Source organism: Manis javanica, chromosome 1 (assembly GCF_040802235.1).
Source record: "Manis javanica isolate MJ-LG chromosome 1, MJ_LKY, whole genome shotgun sequence".
Taxonomy (NCBI): Eukaryota; Metazoa; Chordata; class Mammalia; order Pholidota; family Manidae; genus Manis; species Manis javanica.
In genome coordinates, this window is record NC_133156.1 from 104423442 (window position 1) to 104440255 (window position 16814).

General features: G+C 34.8%; 1 protein-coding gene across 1 annotated transcript in view; it reads right to left on the reverse strand.

Moving 5' to 3' along the window:
• Positions 1-16814, reverse strand: part of NDUFAF2 (NADH:ubiquinone oxidoreductase complex assembly factor 2) — a 166716-nt gene that overhangs the window by 24099 nt on the left and 125803 nt on the right. Inside the window, exon 3 of the mRNA XM_037022286.2 lies at positions 15498-15538. Within this exon, the coding sequence (XP_036878181.1) occupies positions 15498-15538 (41 nt within the window). The remainder of the gene's footprint in view (positions 1-15497; positions 15539-16814) is intronic.

Genomic DNA, 16814 nt, shown 5'->3' on the forward strand with positions numbered 1-16814 from the left:
ATTAAATCAATTCACTACTCAAATTACCACTAAAATTTTGTATTTATGTTTCCTTCCAGTCTTTTTTCTACACACAGACTCCCTTACTTTAAAAAATAACAGTCAAGATCATATGGTGTATTTTCTAATTTTCTTTTTCATTCATTCTCATACAATGTATTAACAAAGGCAAATCACATGAACAAGATATTAACTGGGCAACAGGCTAAGCCAACTAATTAGATTCACATTTACACCTTCCCTGCTAACTGTGACAACTTCTTTGAACTAAGGTTTCCAAGGGTTAATTAACCAGCAGCATTTATCAGTAACAGATAATGTACTTAAATTTTACAAGCATATGCAAGTTTTTCTCATATTAATAGTTGTATTAAAGTTAATAGGCTCTTACCTAACTTGAGAAATAACTGTCTTGGAAAACAGAGGTACAAATAGAACAATAATTAATGTGCTAATTGTTTCTTGTTTAAGAAAATCCCAATTGTAAAGTATGCAAATATCTAGAAGAAGACAGAATAAAAAAGACTTATTCAAATCATGGCCCAAATACTAGTAACTAAAAGATTAATCATATGCTTGTGTGTAGAATTTCTTTCACTGGGTCACACTCATACCTTCCTGGCCAGGAATTTGAAGATCAAAATTCCTGCGCATTCAAAACCTACTGGACTTAAAGTAAAAAATATAACTAAAAACTAATTATCAAAATATAAAACTAATTATCATCTGTGATGATTAGTTCTGTGTCAACCTGGCTAGGCCACAGTACCCAGTTATTTAATCAAACACTAACCTGGGTGTTGCTGTGGAAGTATTTTGTAGGTGCACTCATAGTCTATGGCCAGCTGACTCTCAGTAAAGGAGATAGGCTTCATAATTTGATAACTTTCATAACTTTGGTAAATTTCATAACTTTAACCACTCAGTTTAAAGACCTTAAGAGCAGAACTGGGAGTTCCATTAGAAAGAAGAAATTCTGTCTCAAGACTACAGGTTCAGCTCTTACCCAAGAATTTTCAATCTGCCAGCCTGCCCTGCAAAGTTCTGACTTTCTAGCTCCCACAATCATGGGAGAACCATTATTTCTATAGAAGTAGAACCAAAATTTCTATTTTGGACATATTACTCTCATGATGGCTCTCAAAGCCAACTCTTTGAAATAAATACATTTCTTAATTTTATCTTAGTCTATCCTCCCTCCTTCCCACCAATTACACAAAGAAATGCCTCATGCCTTTTTCCTTTGAGTAGTAATCTACATGCTTTGCAGGTCCTTACTATCATTGGTAATTCAAGTCCACTGCAATCATGCCACAGTAGTTCTCACATTTGCTAATCTTACCATCTGACAAGTACCACAGACGAGCACCTTTACCTGAAGCTCAAACACCGCTCCCTATCCAGAATGTATTCACTTAGTTTATTAAGGTAGGGATTGTTTTTTGTAGGAATTTAAGGCAGCTTCACAAGTATCCACACACATATGCTCACATGTAAAATAAAGTTGAAAAAGAGTCAAACCATGGGGAAAAGGAGGAAGGATATGTGTTAACAAAGTTACTATGATTTAATATTACATTTTACTCTGAACTTCCTATAAGGCAAAAAGCAAAAATAAAATAAATTATATAACTCTTCTTATTTAATAAAAGGAAACTGATTCTTTGAGAGAGAAAATACTTTTTTTTGGCAGAAGAATTTGTTTTCAAGAATCCTTAAATGAGAGATAAAGAACAAAATAACTGACATCTTCAGTGACAGCTTTCAAACACATGCAGAAGGGATCATTTTCCAGTCTTTTCACTTGTGAATCAAAAGCCCCCAAAATAAATGCTAGAACTTACTGGTGGAGGACCTTTATTTCTGATGATTTTACTTGATACAAGTAGGTAGCCAGTATATCCCTTAGATCTTTGTTGTTCAGTTGCAGTCACTGGCCACATACAGCCACTGGCAACTTGAAATGTGGCTAGTCTGAATTAGGATATACTGTTAAGTATAAAACAAACACTGGATTTCAAAGACCAGTATTAAAAATATAAAATATCTCATTAATAATTTTTAATTACATGCTGAAATGATAATGTTTTGATATGTTGGCTTAAATAAAATATATTATTAAAATTAAACTTACTCTTTTTACTTTTTCTAATGTGGCTTCTAGAAAATTTAAAATTTTATTTGTGGTTAACATTATATTTCAACTGGACAGTGCTACCTTAGGTAGTTCTTCCCAACTGTTTTTACAGCAGGAAGCAACTGACCACCAGAGGACTAAGAGCATCAGTTTCGTGCACACATCTCTAATACAGCTCTGGCTCACCAGTTGGGAAGTTCTGTCCTAGAAGACCTTCTTTAGACATAATTTCCTCAGCCAAGCTTTTGAAATGATCAAGATAATCTAAGGAATCCCTCTGCAAAGGGTTGGTTTTTTAGCTGCACTTCAGATGGATAAGAGATGACCACTTTTAATCCCTGATGGTCAGCAGTAAGGAGGCCATGCCATTTTCAAACTTGAAAAGTACAATCAGCATTCTTAACAGAAAAGAAAACCACTGGACTCTTGCATGAATTAAGCTTCAAGTATGCCTGAAGCCAAGCTGTTCCTGAAAAATTAATCTCAGTGTCTCTCAAGAACCTGGGCTAGTATTAAGTGACACCCTAGAGTTTTATCCCACTGAGATGATTTTGGTTACAAAATTTTCAAGTACACAGACTCTCTCGTTCTCTCTCTGTCCCTCTCCCTCTCCCCCAAACTTCTCTCCCCCTTTCCCTTCCTCTCAGTTATATTTCTAAGGGTCATACCATTTTGTGCCAGTAGGACCAATGTGTACTCATGTTACAATATGAGTTGTCCTGTTGGATTTAATTACTTTGTACTGATCATCTAAATTTTAGACTTGATTTTGTTTGCTAAAGAAAACAATTTTGGTGTTGATAAAGCTGATGTTGAACAAGTGATCCCAGAGAAGATAAGCAAGATACTAGAGAAAGTGAAACAGGGAAGGAAAGCCAAAACAAAGGTGTGCTCTGGAGCTGGTCAGTGTTCTTGGCACTGGGACCTGATCCCTGCTGGGACCTTCTGAGGAGTAATGTTGAATGTGCTTGAACTGTTTGCCCAGGGGACAGAAAGGGAGCATTTATCCATTAGCTCCTACCTGCTATGGGTTAAAGGTTACCTGGTATGTTAACCCTCTCACTTTCCAGGTTGAGTCCCCAAAGGCATCCCATGCCACAGTGCAAAGCAGAAGGCTGAAGCTACTCAGCAGAGCTATAATGAGGTCACACATATGACAGTTGGTAGTGGCAGCTAGGCTGGAGTGAAAGGTAGGACAAGAGGATGTCAGGGAGGGCTGAAGAGGCGTGAATATAAAGTTCTTATATGCTTGTCTCACATTGAGATTGAGAATTTAAAATCATCCTGAACTACAGAAGATTATCTTTTCAAAAATTCAAATATATGAAAGTGTTTCAAATATTATGGTAGAAAAAACAGACAGCTCTCAGGCCATATAAATGAGAAGAAAAAAATTAGCAGAAAATTTCACAATAATTTCTGGAAAGCAAACACTCAAAATACCACAATATTATCCTCAAATGTAGATTAACCTTTAAAAATAAGATGGCTTAAATAAGTGTAGAGCTTAGATTTCTGTACAACTTCACATCAAATTATAATCCCTATGGACTTTAAATAGTAAGTAGAAGTAATAAAATAACAGCAGCTTTCATTTCTTTAAGGCTTAGCTTGAGCTTGGCATTGGCTAAGCATTTTATATATACCTGTTCACTAGGTTAAAAAAGTACTTTCAAGATCAATAATATTCAACTTTTGGGACTATAACCTTTAGTGCATGTACTGGGTTCTCAAATGAAACAGAACCAAAAAGATGTGTATGTATATGTACATGAATGATGTGTGTGTGTGTATGTGTGTGTATTTGGAGGAAGAGAGAGAAATTGATTCATTTTAAGAAACTGTCTTACATAATTTTGGAGGCTGCTAAATCCAAATCTTTATGGAAGGCTGGCAGGCTAGTGACCCAGGAAAGAGTTGATGCTGCAGCTTGAGTGCAAAAGCAATCTACAGGCAAGATCTCTTTCTCAGAGGATATCAGTCTTTTTTCTCTTGAGGTCTTTAACCTATTGGATGAGGCCCACCCATATTATGAAGGGTAATCTGCTTTACTCAAAGTCTACTGATACATTAATCTCATTGAAAAAAATACCTTCATAGAAAAATCTAGACTAGTGTTTAACCTAATATCTAGGTACTGTGGCCTAGCCAAGTAGACACATAAAAACTAACCATCATAGTAAGAAATACATTGTACACCACAACTTGGTACACAAACACATGTGCATGCGTTATCTGAAACAAGAATTTCAGAAAACAATACTCTTAGTAAGGGTTTGCAAGCTGGTATTTTCTATTCCATGTTTTTTCTACCTCATTAAAAAGAAAAAAATACAACCCACAAAATTGATTTCACAACCCACTAATGTATCACATAAATTGAAAAACCCTGCTCTACATGACACTTCCATTTACTCATGTAGAATACTGGTAAAGAAATATTTGAGAGGCAAATTAAGTATATTTGAACACATGAAACACAATGAACATAGATATCAGAAAAAATATATAAAATGTCTAATTCCTTATTACCATAGCAACAACATACTTGTAGCAAATGAGTACAGTATTTTAATACTTTCATAATAAAAAATATTTGAGAATAAAATACGGCATCCCTAAAGACATAATAAAATCAGACGCAATCAACTGTGGTTTGGTATGCTAGGGTACATCACCAATATAATCAATATAATTTTCCTAAACATCATTACTCCCCCCATTTAAGTAAATGAAATGATATCTGATAAAAGTAATCAGTAGCAATTTATTTTTCAAATATCTAGATTGTAAAGAAAATCATTACTTCTTCAGCATGGAAAGAATAAGAGGAAAATCACAATTGTTTTGTGAATTAACTGAGAAAAAGTGTGGATAAAAAAAAACCAAAATATGAACCTCATTTTAACTCCCTTAACATTTTTCACTCTGGATGTAAGCCCAGTTTGAAACCTAAAATGGAACATGTCTTAGAAAATGATAATATGACTCAGAAGGTTAAACTATTCAGAACTAATTCTGCATACTTTTTAATATGCACCTAGTAAGTTATGATGAATCTCAGAAGAGCCTGAGCACAAGCATATCTAAAAATAATGAATAATAGCACTTTATTTATATATAACTTAAAAAAACAACCTTTCATAGCCTGCCTCTTAAAAGTCAGGTAAAGGTCAAAATAAAAGAAAAATGTGCTAAGAATAAACTAAACTCCACCTCAAACCTCAGCTTTGTAGAGAAGTATATAAGAAGTGATCCTTTTAGACTCAGCAAGGTGGGATGCTTGAAATTTGAAATACTACTTTTTAGTAAGACCTACCTAAAATCAATGTTTTGAAAAACAAAAAGATTTACAATACAAACAGCATAAACATTTCTTGTACAATTAACAAATACCTACACACAGAGAGGCACTAGCTATGGTTAAGAGTACAGACTCAGGAGCTCAAAACACTCAAATGATTCACTTTTATTTCTTACCATATTTCTCTAGAGAAGCATCGCAAACTTTATATTTTCTTCGTTTTTATAAAGCTAGAGGTCAATACCAAGGAAGGCCATAAAAAAGGCATTTCTGAGTGTTATGCTATCATGTTTCAAGTGCTTATTTTTATTCATTACAATAGTTAAGTGAAAGCATCAGAATACAAAATAATACCAAAATTACAATTATGTGCCAATGAATTCATGGGTAAAGTAACTTGTTAAACTTAAGAGTTGTGCAGCCAGCCATAGGATTTAGGATAATTTATTTTTTCTATTTTAAAAAATGATTGCTATATTAATTTTTTAACTAAACAAAAGGGAAAAAATCAAGTAAGGTCATATACAGACCAAGCCAGTGAGTCACTAAAGTGCCAACAGTTACACCGGCAAACATAAACTGCAGAGCTTCAGGCACTCCTGAATGGGGACAAGACTGCTTCTCAGTCTGGTCAAAGGCAGGTACAAATGGGTTAGGCATGAGGGAGGTCTAATGACTAGCATAAAACACTACCAAACAGGGACCTTTCATTGTGGGTGGTAGTAAACCCATTCAAGCATATCTTCTCCTCTGGGGAGGTAGAAATGTTAGTAGGTAAATAAAGAATGGGATGTTTGTCAAGCTCAGGATATACATCCTTTCCAGTCTTGGAAACCAAATATCCTAGAATTACTGTACCACTGAAGACTTAATGCTCCTGCATAAACTTGCAGTGAGATCTAATTTCTGAAGGCAATATGTGAATGTTTTTTCCTTGTAACCTTAGAGAATCAGACTAATTCAGTTTCACAGAGGGAAAAAAAAGGATAATAAAAGCAGAATCTAAACATAATTTAACATAGCTATGATATCTAGGATGGGTTGGTATGTACACAGAAATCTACAAAGAAATTATGTTAGCTAGTAAGCACATACCAGGTGCTTGATAAGTAACCAAATGAATAATAAAATTATATAAGCATTAAGGCTTTAAAAAGGAATTCTACAAACTAAGCTACACTAATTGCTTCTTATGCATATTGCTATGATAATTCCTTAAATGCCTTTCATATTTCAGAATTTCAAGTATTTTATTGTTCAGTTTATTCTGAATATCTTACTTCTCAATTGGGAACCCAACATGTTCTCTTAAAATATATAATTACAGGGTTTCATTGTATTCTTTTTAAATAAAATATTTCATGTGTATAAATAAAGTTAATAATATAATGTACATCCACATACCCACAATCCAACTTAAGAAATAAAACACTACAGATATGACCAGAAGACTACAGATTCAACTAACAAAGCACTCTGTGACTCCTCCCCCTACATTCTCCTTCCTCACCGGTTATAACTACTCTAAATTTCTTACCTATCATTTTCATGTATATTTTTATACTTTTGTTACATCTTTATATATCCATAAACAACAGGAGCAATGACTTCCTACATTTTTTTGCACACTTATTTCCTAAGACTTTCAAAAACAATGTACCACACCTTGCACATTTAAGTTGACACTTAAAAATAATGGCAAAGACTGTATCTTCCAGTTAATTGCATACTGAATACATGCTTTAAATATGTTTTCATCAAAGCCTTGATGCTGCAGTTTAGCTTATTCAATTTCAGAAAATATAACCATATAACTTAACAGGCAAGCCCAGTTCTCATTGTCAAACCTAATTAGGCAAATCTGACTTACTCTCTGTCAGAAAAGTGTAACTTAATTTTAAAATTCAAATGCATGTGTTTTTATGTGTTCTCATGACAACTTTCTCATCTGTGAGTTTTAATTTTAAGATAGATAAGTGGATAGCTGGCTGGCTAGGTGGAAAGAGAAACCTTGCCATGAGTTTGCCACCTGCATGAAATACCATGTTGCCCCTTCAGTCATTTTTATTCAAGTTTTCTGTTTTGCTCACAAGGGACTCTTCTTCGGGAGCAATTCACTCTCCAATAGTCTCTCTGTTGGTGCCTTGGAGACCCCAAGGCAATGAACCATTGTAAGATTTAATATGTACAAGGGAAAAGCTTTTCTTTAAAAAACTGGGAGACAGATGATTATGAAAGAAGCCAGTTTCAAAGAACCACATATTTTATGATTCCATTTATATGAAATGTCCAGAATAGGGAAGGAAATCTAGAGGGGTGTTTAGATTGCCTAGAGCTTAGGGGGATTAAGGAGAAATGGGGATTGTCTGCTAATGGGTGTGAGATTTCTTTTAAGGGTGATAAATATGTCCTGAAATGTGATGATGGTTTCACAACTCTGTGAACACACTAAAAAACCACTAAATTTTACACTTTAAATCAATTGTAAAGCATGTGACTTATAGTTCAATAAAGCTGTTATACAGTTTTTTTAAAAAGTCAGAAAAACTGGCAGACCAGAAGGAGTTCTCAGGAAGATCATTTTTAGGAAAGATCACCTATGGGAGAACATACTTATACCTGTATATCCCACAGAAAGTCTTTGTGTACCCAGGGTACAGGTTTCTCAATTTGAAAAGCCCTGATCAACAACAGCAGGGGTTGGCAAACTAGGATCCACCTCCCACCTGTTTTGTATATAAAGTTATACTGGACAAGCCACACTCACTTGTGTACATATTGTCTGTAACTACTTTCACACTAAAAGAGCAGAGCTAAATAGGTGCAACAGAGACTTGCCTCACAGTGCCTGAAATATCTGATGCGCTAAAGAAAAACTTGCTGCCTGCCCCTCATCTACAGCATTGTGTATGTGTTTTCTTTTTCTTTTCTTTAAATCAAAGTTATATATTCACATAGTTTGTAGGACCACATTGCTCTAAAAGCCTTATTATGAAAAATAGTATTTCCCTTTCCCTGGAAGCAACTACTTTATACTCTTTTAGTTGATGTTTACAGTTATAGTGCAGGCCAACCAGGGAACCACAAAAATGTCTGACAGCTGCGAAACAGACTTTGCCCCTAATTCCGCCATAATACCTAAATAACATTTTTATACTATCGTGCCTATTTTTCAGTTTTAAACATTCCATATTAACTTCTCATTACTGAAAATGAGGGTTTATCCCATCCATCTTGTGACCTAATACTCTCAATATAGTTGTAGATCAATATTCAGTATTTATATTATTATGAATAAACACTATTAATCATGAGTTATCTAGCACATGTATTAGGATTAGTTTTTCCTTTCTTACTGAAGTATTGTTTTCCTTGGAGATAATAAATGAATTTTGCATATTATCCATGTATTTATCTGTCAGTTAACCTCACTTGATAAGCTCAGTATATATGTGTTCATTTAATCCCTCTATTTTCAGAATAGAACCTCTTCTCCCAAATTCGGAAAACTGACTGTCCTGCTTTCCCTTTCCTATAAACAAGCTCCCCGTTTTCAGCTGGGTAGAGAAGTCACCTGCTTTTCAAGCTTTCACATGGAGAGTTTAACAGCATCCTTTTCTTTTTCTTCAGGAGACTCCACATTGATGTACTGCTATTATTTAATATATGCTTCATGTTCAAACTTCACCAATTACCCTCATACTGTCCTGTATAACTAAGTTTTTTTGCCAATGCAGAATCACAGGTTACATTTAGGTGTTCTGTTCATCAGTCTTTCTCTGTTGTTCATATAACCCTGACATGACTAGTCTGGTGTTTCATGAAATGTGTTCCAATTTATATTTTCTGATTGTTTCTTCATGATTTGATTAATGTGCATTTAAAGAAATACTGCATGAATGTTTTATTTCTCAGTGAATCATGCAAGGAGACACACATGATGTCAAGACTGTCCCTATGTGGTATACTTTTGACCACCTGAGTAAGGTGCCATCTGCTAGATTTGTCCAATATAAAGGTATACCTTTTTTCCTTTTGTAATTAATAAATAATCTATAGGGAAATATCTTAAGACCATGTAAATATTCTGTTCCTCAACAAAATCTGACCCAGTGGTTTTGGTATCCACTAAGGATTTTTTCCTAAATCAATTATTACAATGATAGCTGGAACATAGTGATTTCCCAACACTATTCTTTTTTCTACATTTAGTAAGCATCTAATTGTTCCTTAAACAGATTTTCAACCAGGTTATTGTTTTTAGCGCCAGCCTCTACACCACTTTTGGAGTTTCCTGGCACTGTCAATTACTGCACATCCTGGAGTTCTGTGGTTTAAATTAGGTCGCTTCTGTTTATTCTCAGTTTTGCTAAATCTGTTACCACTTGTTTATCTGCTTTTCAGCCTCCAAAACAATGGTGCTCTTTTGCCTCTTCAATTTTCTTTGACCTTATAAGTTTATGCTTTTTAAAATAAGTTCCTTTACTGTCATTTTCATTAGGCTTAAAAAGATAAGGTAATTCATGTCTTTAACTCACTAACTTTTCTTGAAAGTCCACTATTCTTTCCCTGCTTTCACTTTATATAGATGGCACTGTATTGTATGAAATCTTCTGCAACTTGCTCTTTTGCTTGATGTCATGTTTCCAAAATTAATCTGTGTTGATACATAGAGCTCTAAATCATTCATTTTTCATGAGTGATGTTATAACCCAGTATATATATTTGCAATTTAAGTCAATAGGAAAGTAGGATTATATATACAAAATGTCAATTTTAAAACATTGCAATTCTGTTACTTATAAAATGAACCTAATGAACCTAATTAATACTGGGCACAGAAAACTCACTCAGTAAATATAAGTTATTTGAAGACAACAATGACATAGGCCTCAAGAATTAAGAAATAAGATTAAGCTCTGAAAGTTAAACTCCAAGTTCAACACATCATAGATCAGAGCAGAGATAAGAAAAGAGAAAAACAAAAGAAAAGCTACAGGGCCAGCAACATTTGATCATAATACAACTTGTAACAGCAAAGAAAAAGTATGTCAATTAGAATGGGGAAGCAAAGAAAAAAGGAGAATCAGAGAAACAAGGGCTGGCAATCCATAAAAACACTATTCATGGGTGCAAATCTTTAACCAGCATCTGACAATTTTTCTATTCTAAATTACAAGACTATTCCTGGGATAGAGACAGATATTAGGAATTGTGGCTAATTCTATTTAAATATTTCCCTTCCTATGGGTCAGACTATCCCTACTGTAAGATGCACACAACAGGCAATTTCATGCCTGATGCAATCAAGCATTTATTTCATTTAGTTTCACTTATCCTAATGCCACACTCACCAGATAACCTACTTTTTTATTGTGTGCCTATTTTAATTTCTCACTGTAAATTAACATACTGAGATTCTGGAAACTATTTCAAACTTACATGTGTTTTAGTCACTGTGATATCTTTTAGAGCCAAATCACCCTAGAGTCTTTGGAGAACACAGTCAAGTAAGTAAGGTACTGTGATGTATGGTCCCACCAAACTGCCCAGCTTTCCCTTGGACTATAGCTTCACTATCACCAACTCCATCCTCACCGGTTTCTAGAATTTCCTCTTCCTTTTTCATGGAGCATATGTGTTAAAAATGAAGTTGGTGATCTTTCATATTGTCGCTTTCTTCTACTGTCTGTAAACCTATTGCTGAGTCATGTATTCATTCTTTCAACACATGGCAATATACTTACTTACTTTTTGAAACAAAATGTTATTCTGTTTCCTACTGTTTTGTCAATATGAAAAGAGAAGCAATATTTCAAAATATTTGCTATATGTGGCTTTTAATGTAATAGAGTAAGGACTTGGAAAAGTCTATCTCATTAATTTTGTGAAGTGTTCAATTTGTACTGAACTGATGAACAGGTGCTGAACTGTATTGATAACTTGCAATAAAAATGTGAATTTCTATGAAAACAGTACAGGCAATGCTCAACTTTGAATTATGTTCAGTTTCACTGGGTTATTTTATAGTTGATTGTGGGAAATTCAAACTCTGTCAGAGAAACTATATATACTTAGATGGCATTGAGATTTTCAAGTCTGCCAGTAAAAACCTATCTAACTAATAATGAACAAGCCTGTGTTAGGTACTTGTGACAAGTGAATAAGACATAATCTCTGTGCCATATAGCTCACAAAATACAAAGATGGCCAAATAAAATAAATAAGTATAATACTGAACTCAAAGGGTTATACAGGTACACAAGGCCATATAGTTATATTAAGAAAGGATGTATTAAGTCTGTGATTTAAGAAGCTGAGAAAAAAGTTGAGGAAAGCATCAAAGGACTTTAGATGGCCTTTTAAATAGAATTAAGCATGAGCTTAAGTATGCCAGTGGATGGGAGAGGGAAAAGATATTAAACTTGAGAAATAGCAAGGAGTCCTTGAAGAGTAGGGTGAGTATAACATGTATAGGAGGAAAGCTAGAAAACTGCGCTAGGCATAAACCAGGAGCCCTAGAATGGTATGCAAAGGAATTAAGACTTTCTCTTGGCCAGGGCTTCCCAAGAAGTATATTTAAAATTGATTCCTTGTCTTCAAGGTGATCAGGAGAGAAACTGTTGGCTCATAGGATAGGTGTGTGTTTGGTTTTATAACAAACTGCCAGTTTTTGAACATGGTTGTGCCATTTTCATACCAACCAGCACTGTATGAAATTTATGGCTGCTCTAGTTATGGCTACTGTCAATCTTTCAAATTTTAGCCATTTGAATGGGTATGTAATCGTATCACATTGTGGTTTCCCTGATGCCTAGTTATGTTGAGTATCTTGTCATACAAGTAGTGGTCATTTTTATATCTTATGACATGCCTGTTCAAGATTTTTACCCAAGTTTTCATAACTTTGTCTTTTTTTTTAAATCACTGAGTTGAGGTGTTCTTTATATAGTCAGGATACATGTCCTTTGTCAGATACATGTACAGTGATTATTTTCTCCCAGTCTGTTGCTTTATTAATGTTTTGTTTTGATGAGCATTAGCTTTTCATTTTGATTAAGTTCAATTTCTCGGTATTTCTCCTTTATAGATAGTGCTTTCTGTTTCCTGTCTACCCCAAAGATAATCCGTTATGTTTTCTTCTAGAAGCATTATAGTTTTAGCTTTTATGTTTAGTCTGTAATCCCTCTTGAATTAATATTTGTGTATGATATGAGGTAGGGATCAAGGTTCATTTTTTTCTCCATGTGGATATTAGGTTATCTAGCACCACTTGTTGGAAAGACTTTCCATTCCTAATTGTATTCTTTTGGTGCTATTGTCAAAAACCAACTGGCCATCTAGTGTCTATTTCTGGACTCTGTTCTTGTCTATTGATTTATTTATATGTATCTTTATGCTAGTGCCACACTGTGTTAATTACTATAGTTTTAGGATAAGTCCTAAAGCCAGTCACTGTAAGTTCTTTAATTTTCATCTTTTTAAAACATGATTGATTTCAGCTACTCTTGGTCCTTTGCATTTCCATATACATTTTAGAATCAGCATGTTGATTTCTGTCCAAACAAGCATGATGGGATTTTATTTGATTTTTATTTGATTGACTCTATAGACAGTGGTTCACAAAGTGTGGTCCCAAGACGAGCACCATCAGCATCACCAGGGAACTTGTTATAAATGTGAATATTCAGTCCTTACCTCAGACGTAGTAGATCAAAAACAGGCCCAGCCGTCTGTGTTTTAACAAGCCTTCCCAGTGACTGACTCGTGATAAAGTATAAGAATTACTGTTGTGGATCAATTTGGGAGAATTAACATCTTAGCAATATTGAATGTTCCAGTCCAAGAACAGACATTTCTCCTCATTAATTTAGGTCTTTAATTTCTCTCACCAATGTTCTATAGTTTTAAGTATACATATCTTGCCTATATATTGCTTAATTTATATGAGGATATTTTATATTTTCTGATGTTATTGTAAGTGGCATTCTAATTGCTACTGCCTAAACTTTAACTACAGTGTACAGATGATATGGATATAAGTCTACTTGGGGTTGGGAATTCCCTAAAAGATGAGAACAAAGTGGAGAGCTACGGAAGTGGTTCTCACTCGGGGGGGAATACTAGTGTTTATGAAGTCAAAGAACTAAAGGGGAGAAGATGTTGACGGGAGAAGACTGTAATTCTGGCACATCTCTGCCATCAGAGTGGGAAAGTGGCCTGGAGGTTGGCAATGATAAAAGTGATGAACACGTAGAAAAACAATCAGATTGCAAGGCACTACAGTCCCCTGGGCCTACAAAATAGAAGAATACTTTGGAAGTGACTGCAGGAAGGTAGGAACAGCTGAACCCACTTTTCTTCTGTGGGTTGTGGGAACATGACCACAATTCACTTCAAGGAAAGAGAAACTCACTATCTTTCAGTCACAGGCAGATTTCAGTTAAGCTATGTGGTAGAGAAGGTTCTTAAGAAAACATTAAAGGTGAAAGGTGAAAAGTACTTTGCTAACAAAGAAACTGAAATCCTGAAACACAATAGAAAGGATCAGGAAGGAGGGAAATGTGTGTGTGTGTGTGTGTGTGTGTGTGTTCTGAGGAGGGAAAAGAGCATAAAGAACTATGTGATTAATAGTATGTTAGAAAAAAGGCAAGAGGGGGCCCCTTTTTTAGATATCCAATGATGGAAGCACCATGGGCAGAATGACTTGGTCTTAACTGTTCTGTTTAGAGCTTGTTTGAGATGCTGGGATTACCTAAAGTTTACAGGGGTGGTGCCTTGGGCCTGACTATTGCAGTTGCCTCCAGCTAGCACTTTGCATATCACTGTTTCTATGGAAGAAGGCTTTCAGAGTTCTGAGGATAAAAGAAACGCCTTTGGCTACAGAAAGAGTACCTCTTACTATGGCCAACAGAAGGGGAATCAGAAAGGCTCCTTGGCCCATCCTATCACCGTAAACCACTGGCGATACTTCTGAATCTTGGATCACATTGGTCTTTTTGCCTTTAGTTCCAAGGTTCAGAGATACTAGAAAGGGTCAGAGAAGAGGACAGGGCCAAGGTGGAAGTAACATACAAAGCTAGAAATGGCCTTAGCAATGTGCTCAGTCAGACCCTGGCCAGACAAACCAATGGGGTCAGCATAGGAGGAATGGAACAAGTAAAGATAGGCATGTCAATTTATGGGCCATCATGACGCTGCCCTGGAGTATCCCACCTCTCAACAAGTGGGGCCAGCGTGTTGGAGCTCATTTATATTGTCACCAGGTTTGTAGCTGTGAGGGGGAATCTGGGGACAGAAAAGAGAAGGAAGTCCTGAACTGTAGAACAAAAGGAATAGGTAACATATTGATGAAATTGGCAACTTTCCATTATGAAATACATTTATTCTTACAAAATAATTTTAGATCATTTTATGCTAATGTTTTAAATAAGAATTAAGAACTATGTTTTTAAAATGTATATACCACAGCATTGCTATGTTTTTATTCTGCATACCTCCAAAACTATGTTTTTAAAGTTTAAAATAACAATTCACTTCAACTATTAATTACTACGTGTTACATGCTAATTGTATATTTTAGAGTTTCTTTGGTTACTTGATAGGATTAAATTTAAATAAAATCAGAAAATTTTAGGTGTTATGTAAAATTAAGGGCAAAATAAGTAGAGCATGATGTGGATAGGACCACGAGATACAGTGTTTCTCAAATTTTTCTACCAAAGCATCCATAACAGAACAGAAAACTCCCAGGGATTAGGGGAAGTACCCTGATGCTAGCTGCTGTAAGTCTAAACTTTCTAAAAAGTGTTTTTATTTTGTTTTAAATTTTCATTGTTCCATTTTAAAATTACCAATATTTTGTTATATTCCATTATTTGTGTATTTATTTTATTTTGAAAATTTAAATTATTTTCTATGGAGTAAAATTAATGCTTTGAGAAGATGCATAACGTATATTCTGAGGCTTCATGTGTCCCTTGGAGTACAAACTCAATCGGAAATATAAATATTATAAACAAATGTTACTTGAATATTTGCCTTGCATATTCTTACCTCCATAGTAGGTGGAGTCTTTCTTGTTCTTCTAATCCAAGCTAGAAAGAAAAATAACATTTAAATGTAAGTTTTCTATATTTTGCACAAACATTTTATTCATTCATGCATAAAAAAATCCTGAGCACCAGTTAATATACGTTTTAGGCACTGGAGATACAACAGGGAACCAAACATGAATTTCTTCCTCTCCTATAGTACATATACTAGTGAAGGGGGCACAGAAAAGGACATAACATACAATGTTAGGTGGGAATTTGTGTTATAAAAAAATACAACAGTGTAGGGAGGATGAAGGGGACAGTTTCATATCTAAAATCATGCTTCATAATCGCCTGAATTCAATTTAGTCCAGACGCTTTATGGTATTAAGGGTGTCAGGCAGCTGCTTCTAGGGAAGTCCAGCACAAACACACAGAAGACACACAGCAGAGTGCAAAGGAGAGTAGAGGTAGATTTTCTGGGTTCAAGTCCTAACTTCATCACTTACTAGCTGTGTCACCTGGAGCAACTTATTTAATTTTCTAGGTATCAGATTTCCCATCTGTAGAATATAAATGATAATAGTATCTACATTTTAGGATTGTTGTAGAAGAAGAAACATATGAAATGATGTATTAAATTCTTAGCTCAGAATCTGACATAGAGTAAGCATACAAGTCTAAATCATTACTATTATCACTTATTCAATAAACCTATATTTTTTACAACAGACTCAAAAATACAAAGGTCAATACATCTTTGTATTGTATGTATGAGGATACTGGAAACTGAGAAAATATACTGTAAGTAACATGGTCTTTAAAAAGTGGCAAACCACTGTTATCTCTCTAGTTGACTTAATATTCATTTAAAAATTGTGACATATCCTTTTTTTATAGAGAAATTAAATAACTTTCTCAAGTTTATACATTAAGTAATAATGGTGGGATTTGAATCCAGATCTGACCCCCCAAACCACCCATGCTTTACTAAGCAGTCTCCCAAACTTAAGTAAGCAACAAGCAAAGAACAGTAAATTAGGAAGAGAAATACATTGCCACTCTAACTATATGTCAGAAAATAAGAATCATTGGTCATTGATCCCATTTTACAGAATGGAAAACTGAGGTTCAGAAAGATTAAGCACCTTCCTTAAATTCATATAATTAACAAGTAACAGACTGGGAATCAAACCCTGCTAGAACTGGCTCTAAAATCAGCTCTGTCTATTTACTAGCCACCTTTTCCTCTGACCAGTTCTACTCACCTTCCTTCTGTCATTTAAGAAAGAACACCAGGACCTGTCCTGATGAAAAGTCTGAATGGTTGTGGGGG